Source organism: Athene cunicularia (assembly GCF_003259725.1).
Source record: "Athene cunicularia isolate RWA chromosome 2 unlocalized genomic scaffold, athCun1 chr2_part2, whole genome shotgun sequence".
Taxonomy (NCBI): domain Eukaryota; kingdom Metazoa; phylum Chordata; class Aves; order Strigiformes; family Strigidae; genus Athene; species Athene cunicularia.
Genome location: NW_020799096.1, coordinates 558,954 through 577,127, shown reverse-complemented (window position 1 = coordinate 577,127; position 18,174 = coordinate 558,954). Strand labels below are relative to the sequence as shown.

General features: G+C 40.5%; 1 protein-coding gene across 1 annotated transcript in view; it reads left to right on the top strand.

The window, feature by feature from the left end:
• The window catches only part of TPK1 (thiamin pyrophosphokinase 1), a 258,586-nt gene that overhangs the window by 182,950 nt on the left and 57,462 nt on the right, over positions 1-18,174 (top strand). The window contains exon 7 of the mRNA XM_026843811.1: positions 11,779-11,890. Coding sequence (XP_026699612.1) covers positions 11,779-11,890 — 112 coding nt within the window. The remainder of the gene's footprint in view (positions 1-11,778; positions 11,891-18,174) is intronic.

The following is an 18,174-nucleotide window of genomic DNA, read 5'->3' as shown; positions in this document are numbered from 1 at the left end:
CCATTTAGTTGAGGAGCACGTCCTGCTTCAGACTGAGGGCTTCACCTTTGAGCCTCGCTAGGGTCAGAGATGAGGGGTTTTACCCTCCTGAGGGAACCCAGTGAAACTGGATGAACACAGAAAACTTCCAAAAATTGCACTTCACACTTGCTTTTTAAAAATTTGTTTATATGGTCAGATGCCCACGAGACGATCCACAGCTCTCACCCCCATCGGAAGGTGCAGGCCTCCCTCCCACAGCGTGACAGAGCCAGTGCCTAGGGTGGGACATGGCTACGGGTATTCAGGGCTTTCTGCTAGTGCAGGGCTGGGGAGAAATGTCATCGGGGAGTTCCTCAGCAGGTAGTGGCAGGGCAAGGGGGAGGTAGGAAGAAGAATTCACTAGACTAGACTAGAATAGTTCAGCTGGAAGGGACTTACAGCGTCTATCCAGTACAACTGCCTGACCGCTTCAGTGCTACCCAAAGTTACAGCATGGTATTAAGGGCATTGTCCAAATGCCTCTCAAACACTGACAGACATGGAACATCAATCACATCTCCAGGAAGCCTGTTCCAGGGTTTGACCACCCTCCCGGTAAAGAAAAGTTTCCTCATGTCAAGTCTAAACCTCCCCCGGCAACACAGCTCTGAGCCATTCCCACGCGTCCTGGCGCTGGGTACCAGGGAGAAGAGCTCAGCACCTCCCTCTGCCCTTCCCCTCCCCAGGAAGCTGCAGAGAGCGGTGAGGTCGCCCCTCAGCCTCCTCCTCTCCAAAGCAGACAAACCCAGAGCCCTCAGCCACTCCTCACAGGACATGTCTGCAGACCCTTCACCAGCTCTGGTGCCCGCCTCTGGACACAGTCAAGTACCTTCACATCTTTTTTAAATAGTAGGACCCAGAGGCGCACACATTGCTCAACGTGAGGCCCCAGCAGGACTTAACACAGCAGAATAATCACCTATTTTAAGCAGCTGTTTTGTTGTGTTTGATGCACCCAGGATGTGGTTTGCCCTCTTGGCTGCCAGGGCACACACTGCTGACACCTACGAGCCTCCTGTCAACCAGCACCCAACTAGTACCACCCTTCCTGTGGGGCTGCTCTCCAGCCACTCTCCCAATTTAGACTTGGGTGTTACTCTGTCCCAAGTGCAGAATCTGGCATTTGTTCTTGTTCAGATTCATGACACTGATGATTGCTCAATGCTCCAGTTTATCGAGACCCCTCTGCAAGGCCTCTTGTCCCTCAAGAGAGTCAACAGCGCCTCCCAGTTTAGTATCACCAGCAAACTCACTAATCGTGCATTCAGTTCCTGCCTCCAGGTCATTGATAAAATTATTTATCAATAACAGAAGTGGCCTAGAATTGAGCCCTGAAGAACAGTGCTGGTGACTGGTCACCAGCCAGATGTAGCCCCATTCACTTCAACACTTTGATCCCTGCCCTTCAGCCAGTTCTTCACCCAGCTCACCATGACCCTGCTTATCTCACAGCTGGACAACTTGTCCAGAGGGATGCTGGGAGAGACAGTATCAAAAGCCATACTAAAATCCAGAAAAACTACATCCCGCTACTTACCTTCACCAACCCAGGCAGGTGACTGTATCATAGTATATCAAATTAATCAAACAGGACTTGCCATCTGTGAACACATGTTGACTGTGCCTGATGATTGTATTGTCCTTCAAATGCCTTTCATTTGCATAGCACCCAGCATGATGATAATTCTTCCAGGTCTAACAGGTTTTCCAGACCAACAGGTCTATACTTTCCTGGGGCTCCACTCAAGCCTTTCATGTAAATTGGAACAGCACTGGCTGTCTTCCTGCCATCAGGGACCTCCCCAGAGTCCCAAGGCCTTTGGTAGATGATTGAGAGGGATTCTGCTGTAACCTCCACCAGCTCCTTCTGCACTCTGGGATGAATCATGGACTTATGAGCATTCAGCTGATACAGCTGGTGCCTTACAGTGTCAGTGCCCATGAATGGAAAATCACTGTTCCTGCAGTTGTGATCCTCCAACTCAGATGCCCAGGCAGCCCAAGGTCTATCAATATTAAAGACTGAGGCCAAAAAAAATTTAATGGCTCTGCTTTTTTTTTTTTGCATCTCTATTTGTCAGGTGATCATTTTCAGTGAGTATTTGTCCGGTGTTTTCTTTGGACCTCTTCTTGCTGTTAAGATACTTAAAAAAGCCTGTCATCTTGTCAGACTCAACACTGGCCAGTTTGAGCTCTAGCTGAACTTTGACCCTGTGTGTCTTCTCCCTGCATAAGCAAACCACAGCTCTGTAACCTTTCTGCAAAGCCTGACCTCCCTTCCAGAGATCATACGATTTCTTTTCCCTCCTGAGTTCCAAGCAGATTTCCCTGTTCAGCCAAGCTGGTCTTCTGCCCTGCTTGCTTGGCTTCCAACACAATGGGATTGCCTGCTCCTGTGCTTTTAAAAGGTGGTTCTGAAAGACTGGCCAGCACTTGTGGATCCCTGAGCCTTCAAAAGCAGATTTTCAGGAGACGCTGCTAACTAGCTCCCTGAGTAGCTTAAATTTTTCTCCCTTTAAATCCAGGGTAGCAACTCTGCTGCCCTTATTTCACATTGTCATCGTTTAGGCACAGCCAGCAGCTAAGCAACATGCAGCCATTCCCCCATGCCTCCAGCCCAGTGGGATGGGGAGGAGAATCTGAAAGACAAATAAAACTCATAGGTTGAGATAAGGACAGTTTAATATCTAAAATAAATTGACAATATGAATTAATAATAATAATTGTAATGAAAAAGGATATAACAAAAAGAGGGAGAAATAAAAATGGAGGAAAAAAAACGCAAATGATGCACAATGCAATTGCTCAGCATCCGCTGACTGATACCCAGACAGTCCCCACAGCGATCCACCCCATCCAGCCAACTCCCCCAGGTTATGCACTGAGTATGACGCTCTGTGGTATAGAATAGCTCTTTGGCTAGTTGGGGTCAGCTCTCCTGGCTATGCTCCCTCCCAGCTTCTGGTACACCTCCTCACTGGCAAAGCATGGGAAACAGAAAAATCATTAACTTAAGGGCTACTTAGCAACAACTAAAACATCAGTGTATTACCAGCATTACCCCCCAACACTAAATCCAAAAACCAGCATTGTACCAGCTGCGTAAAGAAGATTATGGCAGCCAAAACCAGGACACTCATTACAGCAAAAATTTTAAAATCAACCATGTCATGCTAATGCTGAATATGCTATCAGCATGTTCATAATTTTGTATACCCATTTGGGGAATATAAGAGGTCCTCCACATTGGTCTGAGGAAGACAGAAGGTAAATGCCACATGGGGATTGTGTTCTTTCATTGTCTGCTACACAATACAATTTCTTCTACCTTTTGGTGGTATTTTAAATATACTGGTGTAATTCTTTTTGGGATGCTTCCTCACAGTTATCACTGTGAAGAGAAATGGAGTACTGGAAAGATGCTTTCAACTTTCAGAGTTTCAAAGTCTTGTGGGGAAAGATGCCAGGCTGACTGTATTTATGTTGTGTTTATGGTAAGAAATCACTGTCAAATATTTAGGACTCAGGTTGGCCTGCTTTGAATTATTTTAGTGTGCTTGTGAATATTCCTCTGTATTCCGAGGACCAGATCTGTCACTGATGACACTGATGATGTGGGAGCAGTTCCCACTGAAATGCAAGGGAACTGAAGCTATATCCATTATAAAAAGGCTGTTGCAAATAAACATCATGTGCCTATCCAAGTGTGGTTCATAAAGGAGGGAAAATGGAGTTCAGTACTCTAGTTTATGTGGATGACTACTTAGCTATAGAAGAAAATGGGAAGAAGGTGGAAAAAATAGGAGAAAAAAATATGTTTGAATGGCTAGCTTGAAGTTGCTTTAATTATATTTGTTCTTCCTGACCTGAGCAACAGGTTTTTACAGGTGTAGAGAGAAGCAGTCAATCATTGCTAGCACAAGGTCTCGGACATAACACTTCTTCAAGGCCTACTGTTATAAAGAAGAAACTAATTCCCTGTCTCCTGAAAACAGATATAGTGTCTTATCCTAGGTCAATTAATATCTTTACAACAACAAATTATTCCTTCCTGTAACAGAGAACAAGGTGTTGAAAATTGTCTCAGAAGTTCATTTTTCACTACTTCAAGCCTCTCTTAACTAGAGGTATGTGGGAGGAGGGGCTGGAGAGCTGCCAGTCAGAGAGGGACCTGTGGGTGTGGATTGACAGCCGGCTGAACAGGAGCCAGCAGTGTGCCCAGGGGGCCAAGAAGGCCAATGGCATCCTGGCTTGTGTCAGCACTAGCGTGGCCAGCAGGGACAGGGAAGGGATCTGACCCCTGTACTCGGCACTGGTGAGGCCGCACCTCGATGAGTGGGTTCAGTTTTGGGCCCCTCACTACAAAAAGGACATTGAATGACTCGAGCGTGTCCAGAGAAGGGCAACGGAGCTGGGGCAGGGTCTGGAGCACAGGTCTGATGGGGAGCGGCTGAGGGAACTGGGGGGTTTAGTCTGGAGGAGGCTAAGGGGAGACCTCATCGCCCTCTACAGCTCCCTGAAAGGAGGGTGCAGAGAGCTGGGGATGAGTCTCTTGAACCAAGGAACAAGCGACAGGACAAGAGGGAATGGCCTCAAGCTGCACCAGGGCAGGGTTAGACTGGCTATTAGGAAGCATTTCTTTGCAGAAGGGGTTGTTGGGCGTTGGAATGGGCTGCCCAGGGCAGGGGTGGAGTCCCCATCCCTGGAGGGGTTTAAGAGTCGGGTTGACCCAGCGCTGAGGGATCTGGTGGAGTTGGGAACGATCAGTGTGAGGTTAATGGTTGGACTGGATGATCTTCAAGGTCTTTTCCAACCAAGATGATTCTGTGTGATTCTGTGAAAGTAACAGAAATGGAAGGGAGAAAAGACTGTTTGTGAGATTCCCCCACTCAGTACAAAGAAGTCTGTCCATCAGTTTGTTTGTACTGAAGAAATTATAGAGGCCAGGCTTTTATAAAGCCCCTAGTCCTAGCATGAAATCCCCCATTACAAAGCCAGTTCTGCTAAAAGGATGGAGGTATAGAAGAGAATTTGTGGACTCATGATTTGCTTCATTGTATAACACATTAAAAAAGCAATTAATCTCTTCCCACTAAATAGGACATGATAGGCTCCATCACTGGGTGGACTAGAACTATGCGAAAGGGAAGACAGATTAGCTGTAATAGGGAAGAGAAGGCAAGTTGTATAGAGAAAGCAGCATGATCAGAGCGGCTGCGACAAGAAAAGAAAATATGAAATATTGTTGTATAGCATATGTAAGTAAACACTGATATGAGTTAGGCATGGTAACCATACTTCTTTCCTTGTATAGAAACAGAGCCTAAGCACTTTCAAACAACAAAACAAAAAAGCCTCTAGCACTATATACTTGCACAAAACTTCAGTGTATTCTTACATAACATAAAGGTGCCTTCCAGCAATACTTAGTAATTCAGTGCTATGAAGAAGGAATTGTTTCTTGCCACAAGTTAGGTGAACAATATCCTGTCTTTTAAATTAAGTCCCATGCTTCTCTAATACTAAGGAAAATGAGAATGTGGTCTAGGTAGAAGAGATCCTCTGCACTCTTCCCCTGTAGAAATGCACAAAAAAGAACGAGCAGTGACAATAAATGTATTACGAAGAACTGGTGGATGGTGAGGAAGATTATGCTGTGATTTTCATCACTTAGGAATTATAGAATATTAGTGCCCCTAATAAAGGCCCCTCTAGATTGACAGTTTAACTGCAACATTGCATAATAATTATATAGGAAATATGAAATCTTCAGCAGCTTGCCTACTTTTCACTCTTATCTGCGATCCATTATACCCTGTAGTCCCATAAATGGATATAAAGAAAATGGTTCTGATTTTTTTAAGGCATCACTAAAAATGCTAATTAAACCTATAGTGATGGGCCTGCTGAGGATAGGGCATCAAATGCACAAGTTCAAGGATAAAATGTCAGGCTGGGCCAGTGTGAGACCTGCTTGAATTTAGAGAAAGACTAGCCAGTTCTTGATTATCATAGTTTCATGCTGCATTTGTGGTGTATTTTAGATTGATTTATGGTAGGCTGAAGAAAATGTTGTGGAATTTCATTTGCAAGAGGGAAGTTTCAACAGATGAGTTTTTCTTTAGGGTAATATTCAGAGTAGAAAAAGAATTAGTATGTATGGCATTTGTCAATCTTTAAGGTATGTCTGTGAAAAGAAATTAAACAACCCAAACTCCCTTTTTAAGTGGCTTTTGTATTTCCAGATATCTTATTTGCTTGATAAAATATTTTCTTCACTTCATTTGTATGCATGTTAGCAGTGTCTATGCTGCTGGCAGTTTTAGCTGCTTGCAGTCTCCAGAGAGAAATTCTTTCACATTTTTTCACCTGTGATCACTATTTTCTTGTCAGTCGTATAGGCTTGACTGCAGAAGATGATTAAAAGTTGTTTTACTTGCTCATGCTGCAACAGGTGATGGGCAAACAAGGGACGTACCTACTGTGCTCAGTAAAACATGTCATCGATATTCCATGAGAAGTGTACTAACAGACAGGTTTTACTAGGCCTGTAGAAAAAGTTCATGAGCGAATGTGTGAAACTCTGGGATCATTTACTCTTTGTGGATAATTTGTACATTAGATATACAGTAGCAACCACTTAAATGTATAACCTCAGGCTATAGTAAATCTTTGCATTTTAGTGGCACTTACCTCCACAGGGATTTCTTTCTATACCCTTGTCATAAATAGGTTTGAAGCAGATGTGTTCATTAATTGGGTCTAATAATGATTATAATTTATTCTCTCTCTACTGCCTGGGATTTTATTCACTATAGAGTAGTCATTTTATGAAGTGCTCCTCTTGAAGGGTAGACTTGGTGAGGCTCTGACTGGCAAATAACTGATATACAGAAGTCTATCCATTTCAGTACAGGAGCACTAACATTTGATAAGAAGGATCGGCAGGATTGGGTCCAACGGTTTTGAATATAATAAATTTTCTGTTTTTTCCATATGAATTTAAGCAGTCATTGATATGATATACAAGAGCTTTGAGACTTCTGAGTTTTCACTGGAACTGTGGATACTTTTATTTTCAGCAGCAACAAAAAGCCTGGTTGGCTCAGATAATATTCTTTGAATAGCATTCATGGAACAGCCACTTGGCACTATGTATATTTGCTTGAAAAGACAATTGATGATATTTTAGGGTTATAACAAAAAACTCTTCTTAAATACATATTTTTAAAAAATTTGACTGTATTTATCATGCTCAGAATCTCAACCTAAAAGCTTTTGTTATTGTTATAGTCAAGCTCTTACACAGCTAATGATTAGTAGAAATATTTCTGGAACTCTGCTTTACTTTATTACCAGTCATATTTGATTTTAAACATAAATGTTCTCACCTTGGTTTCATCCTTGCTGCTTTTCTCCTCCACTCTGCTGCAGTCTTTGGTGACCATATTGACTCCCACCCATTCCACGAGTCTTTTTTATCTATGTGCCATTTTCTGCACCCAGATGTTTATGTACTAAAACAGACTGTGGTTTTTGCCTTTTCCTTGGGTAACACTATGACATCTGTATTTAGTCTTTTGCTGCTGCTGTTGTTTTCAAGTGTGTGCTGCCATCTATGGAGTAATCATTGAAATAAAGCTGATAGAAAAAGATGGTTTAGTAAAAGATTATGGAAAACAAGATCTAGCTAGTAGAGGAGGTATTGTAGAGCAGTTGGCCAGATCTGAAGAAATCCTATTTCTTTGTAGTCCCAGATCTCACAGCGAGCACAGGTGAAAGTATACCTTTTAGAAAATCAGTAGCTTCTAGGAGTTAAGTAATTCAGTAGATTTATTTCTAATAGACAAACTGTCAGGGCAGCCTGAAAATTAGAATGAGGTTGCTTTGTCCTCTAATCATATAACTCATTCCTTTTCCCTCCCCATCTACCTTTCATACATCCTAGTGCTTCAGCAGTTTCCAAGATCTGTTTATTATATCTTTCTTCATTTGTTTTTTTAAAGCTTGATTTTAATTCCTTATTCTTTCCCAGCATCTTGTTAACTGGCTTCGTGCCTCTCCTCTGTGTCCAGGTTTCACTCCTCCAAGATCCCATCAGAATGCAGCGCTGAAGATCAGTCCCCATTCTCTCTCTCTCTTTCATAACATTTTGACGCTTGATATCTATTTTAGAGTATACATTTACTGCAATACATTTATTCAAGTTGGTCTAGGAAGCACTTGGAGAAGTAAATTACTCTATACTTTTATGAATTGCCTGTGCAGGCATATCAGCTTTTGTCTTGTTCATAATGCTTTTTAGCTTGCAAATTTTTGACTAAGGATTTTAGCATCTTACAGCCTTGAATATGGTTAGGTAGATGAGTTCCTGGCAATCAGAGTGCTGTACCTTTGAGTTAGGAGATGTGACAGAGAACAACTATGTCTTCAGGTCTTTCCTCAGCAAAAACATTGTTGGAATGGGTTTATATTTACCCACTACTGCTTAAATGCTTTCTTATAACACAAGACATTAGAATCAAAAGGGAAAGTTTAACCTATATGGATGAAGTGTTCTTAAAAATATCTTCTGACATTTTCTTCTTATTGCTGAACTTAGAAATTGATCTTATTTCCCAGCATCAGAGACAAAATGAAGAAAAAAAATCAATGCTGAAGATTGATCAATGTTTTTCAAAACTGACTTAATAAGATAAAAATCAATGCAGCTGTATTATTTGCCATTATTTTATCACCAGTATCATTCAAACGTGGTAATATTTGATTCTTAAGTGTGAAAATATTTCACTTACCTCTTAGAGAGACAAACAACTTAAGAAGGAGGGATTTATTTAGTCAGACTTTGGTTTTCTTTTTAATCCTGATTTTGGAACTTTGAGTTCTACAGAAACTGAAAGCAGTTAGTATGTTAAGTGCCAGGATATAATTGTTCCTTTAATCACAGAGACTTAAATAGAACAAATTATTACTTGTATTTGAAAATTATGAGCTCTGATCCTCCCTTCCTTCTGCAAATAGCAGTTCCGTCTTGCTTGGTTGAAAGATCTGTACTCAAAATTTTGAGATAAACTTGGATACCTAATTCCCCCCATGACAGACTCACAGTGCTTTGAATTTAGACACTTACTGTACAAATGCATTGGCTGATTAATATTTTTTGGCAAAAATTAGTGTGTTATTTGGGGGGGGGTTGTTTGTTTTTTCCTAACAATCATTTCCCTTTTCTGCCCCCAATAATATTAAGATGCCTTACTGATTTATTTAAAGTATTAAAAACTGTCTTGTGTAATATCATAGAATGAATCCCTAAGCCATGAGTTGGGCTTAACAGTTGAGAGGTTTCCTAAAAAATAATTTGCATTTTAATATTTCTATTCCTGTTTACATGGTGCCTTGGGTTTAGCCCTTCAAGCTCCTAGTTTGAAATTTCTCTTAACAGCTGAGGGCTAGAAAATGTTCTTTTAAGGAAGAAAGTTGAGATTCTCACATAATCACTGGGACATGTGAACTAGGATTTCAGGGAAGTATCAGACATTGAAAGCGTCTTGATAAAATCCTGGATATTGGCAAGTCTCTGGTAATGGCATCTTTTGTTTCTTTGATTTATTTCATGAGCACAGAAAGACAGCTTTCTGCATAGATTTCTATTGAATTGGAACCCTATCTGTAAGCTGGGACAGAATGTCATAAAATGAGAATGGAAACCTAATAGTAAGTAGACATGGGTTTTGAGAATACAAGACTTTATCATGTTCTCTGTCAGGCCAGCTACTTTTACCTCACTTTTTCATATTCTTTTTCTATTAGATAAACGTAGTGAGTTTGCTCCTCTCCTCAAGTAGCTCTGAGCAGCAATATGTACATTTATTGGGAATAGACAGTCTCACCCCTTCGTTCTCTCCTTCATCATCAGCTTAATTGTAGACAATATCTGCCTTTGCATAACGAGAGAGCCTGTGCTTGTACCTCCCTTCTCCCTTTCCTCCTCCTCCTGTACTGTGAGAGAGAAGTAGAATGGCATATTGCATAGCTAAAAGGTTATGAAGCCTGAATTTGTTACACCTCTGAATTTGGCAGGCAAGCGTTCACAACCACTGTAGAAATACACGGCTCATCACCACATGAAGCTGGACACCCTGAGAAGATAGATGATATTGGATTGGTTTTCTTGTTGCTCTGCAAACAATCAAACAGGCTTAAACTATGCAATCTGATATTCTCTAATTGACAGCTTTTCCAAGGTTCATTTGTTAACTGAGAGCATGACATGTATTGAAGTTGTTTCTTCATAACGCATTTGGCATTAACAGGAGAAGCTGTCGAATGCCTCAGACATCAACATCTCAGCAATAAGATACTCTGCCTCCAGTTTTGGCTTTCTAACTAGAGACTTTGTATTTGCAAGGGCATTTGGAATAAGCATACGAGAGGCCAGGACATAAGAAAAAAGCATTAATACGTTCCCCAAAAGAAAATTTATGAGAATATTTTTGCTGCTCAGGACATTTACATGAGTTTTATGATTCAACTGTTCTTTTTTCTTTTGTTATAAAACCTTGGATTCTTGTTTAATGAAGTACTCGCTGAATACTCATTGGTTTCAGGGAGTTATTTTATTTTGGTAGATTAGTAAGTAGGCATAACTGATTTGATTTTTATAGTGATGAAGAATTTGTGTGTAAAAGACATGCTCAAGGGTTTAGCTTGCCTGTGCATCCACAAGAGAATAAAATCGATCCCCAAAGAAACCTCTATTTCAAAGAATCCTAACCTTCCCCCAGATAAAGCCCATGATTGTTTGAAAAAATAAATTACCTTTGTGGAAGAGACCAGAGGATGATTTCTCCACTGATCTTGTTCCTGGTTTGCATTTCCTGTTTTCTTTTAGCTAGTTTTCAGAAACACTTCCTTAGTTTCTTAGAACACAAATTGTACCAGAACTCTTAACATTCAGCTTTTTAAAATTTTTTCATTCTGTAAAGGATTTCCATGATCTGCTCTTCCTTGCAAGTGTTGATATGCTGATACCTGGCAAGGTATTCATACAGGGTCTATAAGCACTATTTAAGAGCTTGGTCACAAAACCATCATTGTTAATAGCTGCTGCTTCTCTTGCATCCCATGAACTTGATAGTTACAAAATTAATTTATCTTAGATGTACAAAAAATGTTTTAATTTCACTTTGTTGTTCTTAGTAAGCATGTTACTCTAAATATTTAAGTTAATTTCTCTAGGACTTAGCTAAGTTTCTGCACATATTCTTCCTTCTGTGAAGAGTACATGCCTGGAGAAGTACATGAAATTTTACAGATGTTGTCAAAATAATGAAGGAGTTTCAGTGGTGCTTTGACTAGCATTGTTTAGGGAATGAAACACAGATGTTTAGATGAGGAAAAAAAAAAAAAGAATGAATGGTTCAGGATGCCTTCATTTCACAGGAAGAAACAGCCTAGCTTTGACAGAACTGCCTCTTCAAAAAACACCAGGAAAAATGAGGAAAGCCAGTTTCTGCTGAGAAAAGCCCAGAAACAAACTTTTTGAAAGCTCTGTGGTCTGGAACCTAAGCACACATCTCTCTTCCCTCTGTACACATCAATGGCCTGAATTCCTGCAGCCAAATATTCCTGAGCCTTTGGGGAACATTCTGGACCTGTCTCCATCTAAGAACTTTCTATTTCAGTTGCGAGGTCTGTTGGCAAATGCCGTTGGGGTCCCTGGCGAGCACTGACTCCAGAGGCCCTTCTGTCTTGCAGGGCAAGCACAAGCTGCGTGTGGACACGGGACTGGAAGGCGCCTGGTGTGGCCTCATCCCCATCGGGAACTCCTGCGAGAGCGTGACCACCACGGGCCTCAGGTGGAACCTCAGTAAGTCAGGCGCCTCTGGGATGGTGGGTTTGACGTTATCCTAACTGCACATTTGCACCAGCCTCACCAGTGTTGAAAGGCCTTACGTGTTCGAAGGTGGAACACGGCATTGAATCCCTGCCAGCCATTTTTTTCTAGAAATGAGGTGTTGGGTTTTTTGGTTTGGGTTTTTTTTTGTTGTTTTTTTTTTAAAAAAAAGAAGATAAATATATTTAAACCTTAGATATCGCAGGCAGAAACGTGTTTTGCATTTGGGAGTCATTGTGCTGTTTAAATAGAACATTTGTTGAGGTCATGATACATTACCATCTTGATACATTGGCCTCCAGGGAGGGGAAGCTGCGAGTGCCTAAACTCCTAGTTATAAGCCATAAAGTTAGAACAGACAAATAGTAATGTGATATAGATTATTAAAGCTACCTCACTTCTCCTGAACTGCTTTGCATTTATTGTCTGTTTGTCAACTCTGAATGAATAGATCTTTCTCTTATTTTAAAGTGGGAAAAGGTGCATTTGATCTAGAACAGGGACATTTGTCTGTAGAGAAAGGTTTCTTGACCCCCCAAAATTGAAACAATCTTCATCCTCCTGCCCCCTCCTCTCACACTGAGTCCTGCAGGATGTATTCACTCAGGAAAATGGCAGGATATTTTAGTTAATGATTCATTAAAACTTAAGGGAAGCAAAGCAGTAATTGAGAGGCTCTGGTCTTGCAGTCTGATTTACACTGCCAGACTTTAGCACCATCCCACACAGAAAGGGCACATGGTTCTCACAGTTTGCAGTGTAGTGCTTTCGCTGGCTAATAATTAATCTGAGGTTGTCCCGCTGTGCCAGCTAGCAGCACATGTGCTCCTCTAGGGAGGGTCTTGTTCCACTGAGAGTTTGAACATGTGCAGTTAAGGAGGTGGTAGGCACTGATGATAGAAGATATAAATGTGACATTAATTTCAGGATGTGAGAGACTTTCCAGGTAAAGTGCTGTCTGGCTAGTGATGTCTTTGTCCTTTTAAACTGGATTGTAAGAGGTGAATGTATTGTATAAGGGATGTTCTCAATTTGAAAAAAGAGTCAAATATTTTCATTTCTACTGATAAGTACAGTTGACAAGGTAGTGAATCTTATCTGCTCATCTCCGGTTGTGCAGTGAATTTTGTGGCTCATTGCACTGAGGGACTACCCATTTCTCAGTAAATGTTCTGCCCTCCAGAGTGAAGTGAAAGAAGCTTAAAACCAGCCTCATGTTAACGAAGGGAGCATCTCTGATGCCTGGGTCACTTGGCAAAAGGCTACTGTGTGGATGAAAATGTGGTAGATGTTGTGAGGTTGCAGTCCTTTCTTGTGGTTTTGATGCTTAGTTAAAAAAGTTATTTTTCAGATACATCAGAATTTTTTTTACTTTAATAACATAAATTTCATCAGATTTACAAAGTCCTCTTTAGAAAGATGCTAATTTTAAAGTTGGTCTGTCTGCTCCCATAAATGACATGGCTTTGTTACTACTGAATTATGATTGCCTGATCTGCAGAAGGTAAGGAGAAAGGGGTTGCAAGTCTAACTGTGCCAGCTGGAGGGTGATGCGGTGGGAGGTGCAATGGTAACAAATAGTAAATTTGTATCTAGGATTGGGTTGAGATACCAGTTTCTTCAATGTTTATTGTTATTATTCTAGTTGTGCTCTAATAAACTTCTTCAGGTTACTTAGAGGCATAGCTAGATATGAAACTATGGGGATTTTTATTACACTTAATTCAGTCTTTTTTTTTTTTTTCTTTTTCTGGGGGACAAAAAGGTGACTGTTTCCTACTTGTTTCACGTTAACATGACACCACCGTATCTGCTTCTCCCAGTCTTTGTTGATGTCTGTTTCCAAGGGGAAACCTCAGTCCTTTTAGTGTTTCCCTTAGAGATGTGTACACTGCACCCCATTACAGGCTACACTTTCAGTCCCACTATTCATGTTTCTCACAGGCCGTAGTTCCTTCATTTATTTTTCTGCATTACCATCACAGATATATAAAAAACCCAAAAATGATCTGGTCTTCCTTGAAGATGTTTAATCTATCTGAGACACCTAAGTCATTACAACCTGAAATTGCTCTTGTGCCCAGATGACTAGAGCTAACCTTTACTCATTCAGATACAGATTTTGAAACAGGTTATTGTTCAGATGCTGATAAAACAAATTACATTGTATTAGTTGCATCCCCCAAAAGGGAAACCAGTATCTCAAATACAGCATGTGGTTAGTTGTGACTTGGTTGGATTTTTTTCCCTAATAAAAAGCCCTTATATTCAGGTAACCTAGTTTGATATTAGCTTTTGTTTTAATAACTTTTGTGCTGCGTATAGTTTTGCAGTTACTTTTAAAAATGTTAGCCCTCCTGTAAATTGTGATGGAGAAGCAAAGGCTCACCTGGGAAGAAAAAGGAATAAAAAGATACTGAAGTGTGACATGGATGTCAGGATTGCTGCTGATGGCTGTCAGTGTCAGAGCTTTCCCTGTTTATTCGTTAATGGCACTCTGAGCTCACACCTTCATAAACATCAGTGAATAAAGTGGTTTAGTTATAAATTCATTTTCATGTGTAAATCATGAAAGAAATGGAATTTTAAAGCTAAACATGACATGAAAGGCCTTTTTCTCCAGTTTGTTATGGTATTAATTGAATATGACCTAGCAACTTTGATTTTCAAAAGTAATTTTTGAGTCCTCAAAATATTTGTTTTAAGTATCTGAGTGGTAAACTAATTCCAGAATTTCAGTTCTGTCTGAACAGTCAAAAATGATGTGTTAGGTGAGAGGCGAGCCCTCATTTTTACAAACAATAATTTCCAGCAACTCAGAATTCAACTAACACTGCAGTACAAGAAGGAGCTGGCTTTGCATCAAGATTTTTAATGTCTAACACCAATTTCTGTCTGAGCATATCTAGATTACTCTGCTGATTAAAATTTGTAAAGCCTTCAAGGGGTAGTCAGATGTTATCTGTGTCTAATCTACAGGTGCTGTCATGAGAGTTCATAGTTTCTGAATAGAAAAAGACAAGGATAAATACCTAAGACAGAAGCTGTATTGGAGTTGAGAGTAGGCTACAAAAGGTCTCATTTCAGTGGCTGAATTGGATAAACCTGAAATCTGTAAATTATTCTGCCAGCAGAGAAACAATGATGTCTTGATTATATTATTAATATTGCAGAATTCAGTATTTTTTGTGTGTTTGTGTGAGGATGGAATGTGTATGCATACTTTTATGCATGCTTATCTCAGTTATTTGCTTGCACTTGGCACAAACAGAACTTTATTTTAGTTCTCATTCTATGGGTGAAAGAACTTGAGGAAGAAAGTGGAAAATTGATTAGAGAAAATATTTTTTATCCATACTTGCTATTGTGTAGCACACATTCAGAACACATTATAAACATATTCTTTCCACTCCCAAAGGGATACACATCTTTGCTCTATTAAAATCTGATTTACAGCTCAGGAATCAGATAATGCTTTATCTGATTTGACTTACCTGGCTGCTTGCTGATAACAACTCTCATGTCTAATAAATAAATAACAAAAAATCCAATAATGCCAGAATTACCCAGCATTCTTCATTAGGTCCTCAGTGGTGCTTTCATGAAAGGTGAATAAGAATGAAGGTAGAAATCAGCTGCACCACTCATTGAAGAACATGTGGGAGGGTAAGGTCGGCTTTTCTAGGAAATGGTTACTTTTCTAGGAAATTACTGTAGAAAATAATCTTGCCAACTAGTTTACTTTTCATCCCTAATGGCCTTTGATATGCTCTATGTCATACCTGTATTGAAAATGCCAGCATATATATATATATATATATATATGTAAACTGAGTGTGTATGTGATTGTGCTTTCCAGATAATTTTCATGCAAATTTGCATCTTAAGGCAGAAAGTTACATTGCTGTAAAATGCTACCACCCAAAAGAGCACCACTGTCATTTCACTTCAAAAGGCAATAGCAATAACAATGGGAGCAGGACCTTTATCTAACTGTAGCAACAGAGCATCCACTGACTACTAACTTCACAGGTAGATAAAGAGGATCCAAAATCTTTTGATGATGTTTACATTGCTGGTAAATTGAAATTTTTGCACTGCTTTTTTCACTGTTTTACTTCATTGGGGTTTTGTTGACATTGACTTGTGAATGGAACAAAAAGATCACAAAAGCAAGGGGGGGGTTATGTTTTATGAGAATTCAGAGTCTAAAAGACAAAAGAAAATTAGTAACTCCTTAAAAAACATCAGAGGGTAAGGGACTCTTCTGGAAAAGGCTGTAAATTAAGATGGTGAGGTATCTGTGTGCTAGTGAAGCTGTTTGTATAAGCACTCTGTAACCTGTTTCATAGCTGAAGAAGTTTATATGGCACATTTTGCTGCCCCATTTCATTCTGACTGAGGCAAACTAAACAGCGCTCCCAGGACTAGCTCTGTTTTCAGTAGCAAAATAAAAAGCTTCACAGCTGGATTCCCCTTTCTTCTGCTTTTCTCTCCTTCCCTCCCTTCCCATGTTCTTCAGTGGTAGAAGACTTCCAGTCCATCAACTGGGTTCTATCTCGAGAGCTTCAGTGATGTATTTTTTCCCTTACTCATTACAACTCTAAAACCCTGGGTAGGGTGGATGCTGCTTCTCCCAAAGCTTCAGGTGGTTTTGACCTTTTGTGAGCTATTTGCCTGCAGGAGTGCTGCTGTCTGCCTTCCAGGGTCACATCATTTATTACAAGGCAAGGCCTGCTGAAATACTTTTCCAATAAAGCAGATGTTCTGATGGTGGCAGCCTGGCATCCCACTGGTTTACTGCAAGTCAGCTAAAGCAACAATGAGGGCATTGCTTAGCATTGCATGAAATTATTTCGAACCAAAAAGACCATTTGGCGTACATTAAAGGACTGATGAACACAGAGCTCAGTTGTGCTGGGCCCCTAAAGCTGTATTTGCTTTTTTTCCTAAACAGCAGCTTGAAAACTCAGTCAAACTTTGTGAAGGGGCTCAAAATGGGGATTTGAGGTCACATGTTCAGTCCATTTCCACTTATTTCAATGAATGCTTGGAATTAGTGGGAGGGAGATTTGGTTCCAGCTCTTCTTTAGCAAGGTAGCAGGGTCCTGGCATTCAGTTTGGAAAGGCTGCTTTAAGGTGATAAACAGATACGCTCTTCCAGATCACACTGTTGGGGCAACATTACTGCTGTAGGACTCCACTTACGGAAAGATTCATATGAGTATCTTGGTTCTGAACTAGCTCAAACCACTTCCAGTGGTAAGTTTAGCCCAGCTGGATGGTTGTCTTTAATGGGACAAAGGGAGCGTATATTCCGTACTGCAGTAATAGGCAGTAATTGCCAGGAAGGGGTAGAATTAAAAAATCTCAGAGAGACTTCTCCAGCAGAGCTCTGAGCAGAGCACATGGCTCTCCACAACCGAAGTAGTACCATCCTAAAGTAAACTGGAGACACTTATTTATGTCTAGCCACATTGCCGTGGCACACTGCAACTATAGAAACTAATTTCATTATTAATATAGAGGTGAGAGAGTTGTCAAGAGAGTAAAATGCTGTTCTTTCCCTTGCATCCCATATTACTTCAGTCCCTCCTGCTAATGGAAATGTAACCTGGAGGTATGAGGAAATAGGTGCTCTGCTTCGGTGCTCGGCTTTGGTGCAAATAATCATCATCTCTCTGGTGGCAGTAGATTGGTGAGAATACTAAAGTCACATGAAAATCAAAAGCAACCTTCTGCTACTGAAGGATATGAGTTGTAAAGACAAAGCACCTTTCTGGGGAAGAGAAGGATCTGCAGAGAGACAGAGAGCTACCGTTTAGATTGGTGGAGGTCCAGGGTAATTCTGTGGGTTTCAGCAGTGCCTCTGAATTTTTATCGGTGAGTGCGGGGGCAGAATTTGTCCAAGAAAGAGACCTTTGAGTTTATACTAAAGACATTTAACCCTAAAGGCATTCTCATCCGTCAACCTGCCCATATGGATACTGGGAAATCATCTCATTTAGACAGTGGCAGAGGCAAAGCTGAAACATAATGGTGTACTTGAATGAAAGTCAGTGAAAAATTGGCCAGAGTACAAATGCTCGTTTGTCATATCCCTTGCAAATATACTTTAATTGTTTTCATATTTAAATGCCCAGAATCAGCCATAATAAATGTAAATGTCACACTGCCGAGAGATTTCCAAAAACAAGAAAGCTCTCTGAGGCATGTGGTGAGTTATTGCCAGTTCCCAACGTCTCTGCAGAACCACA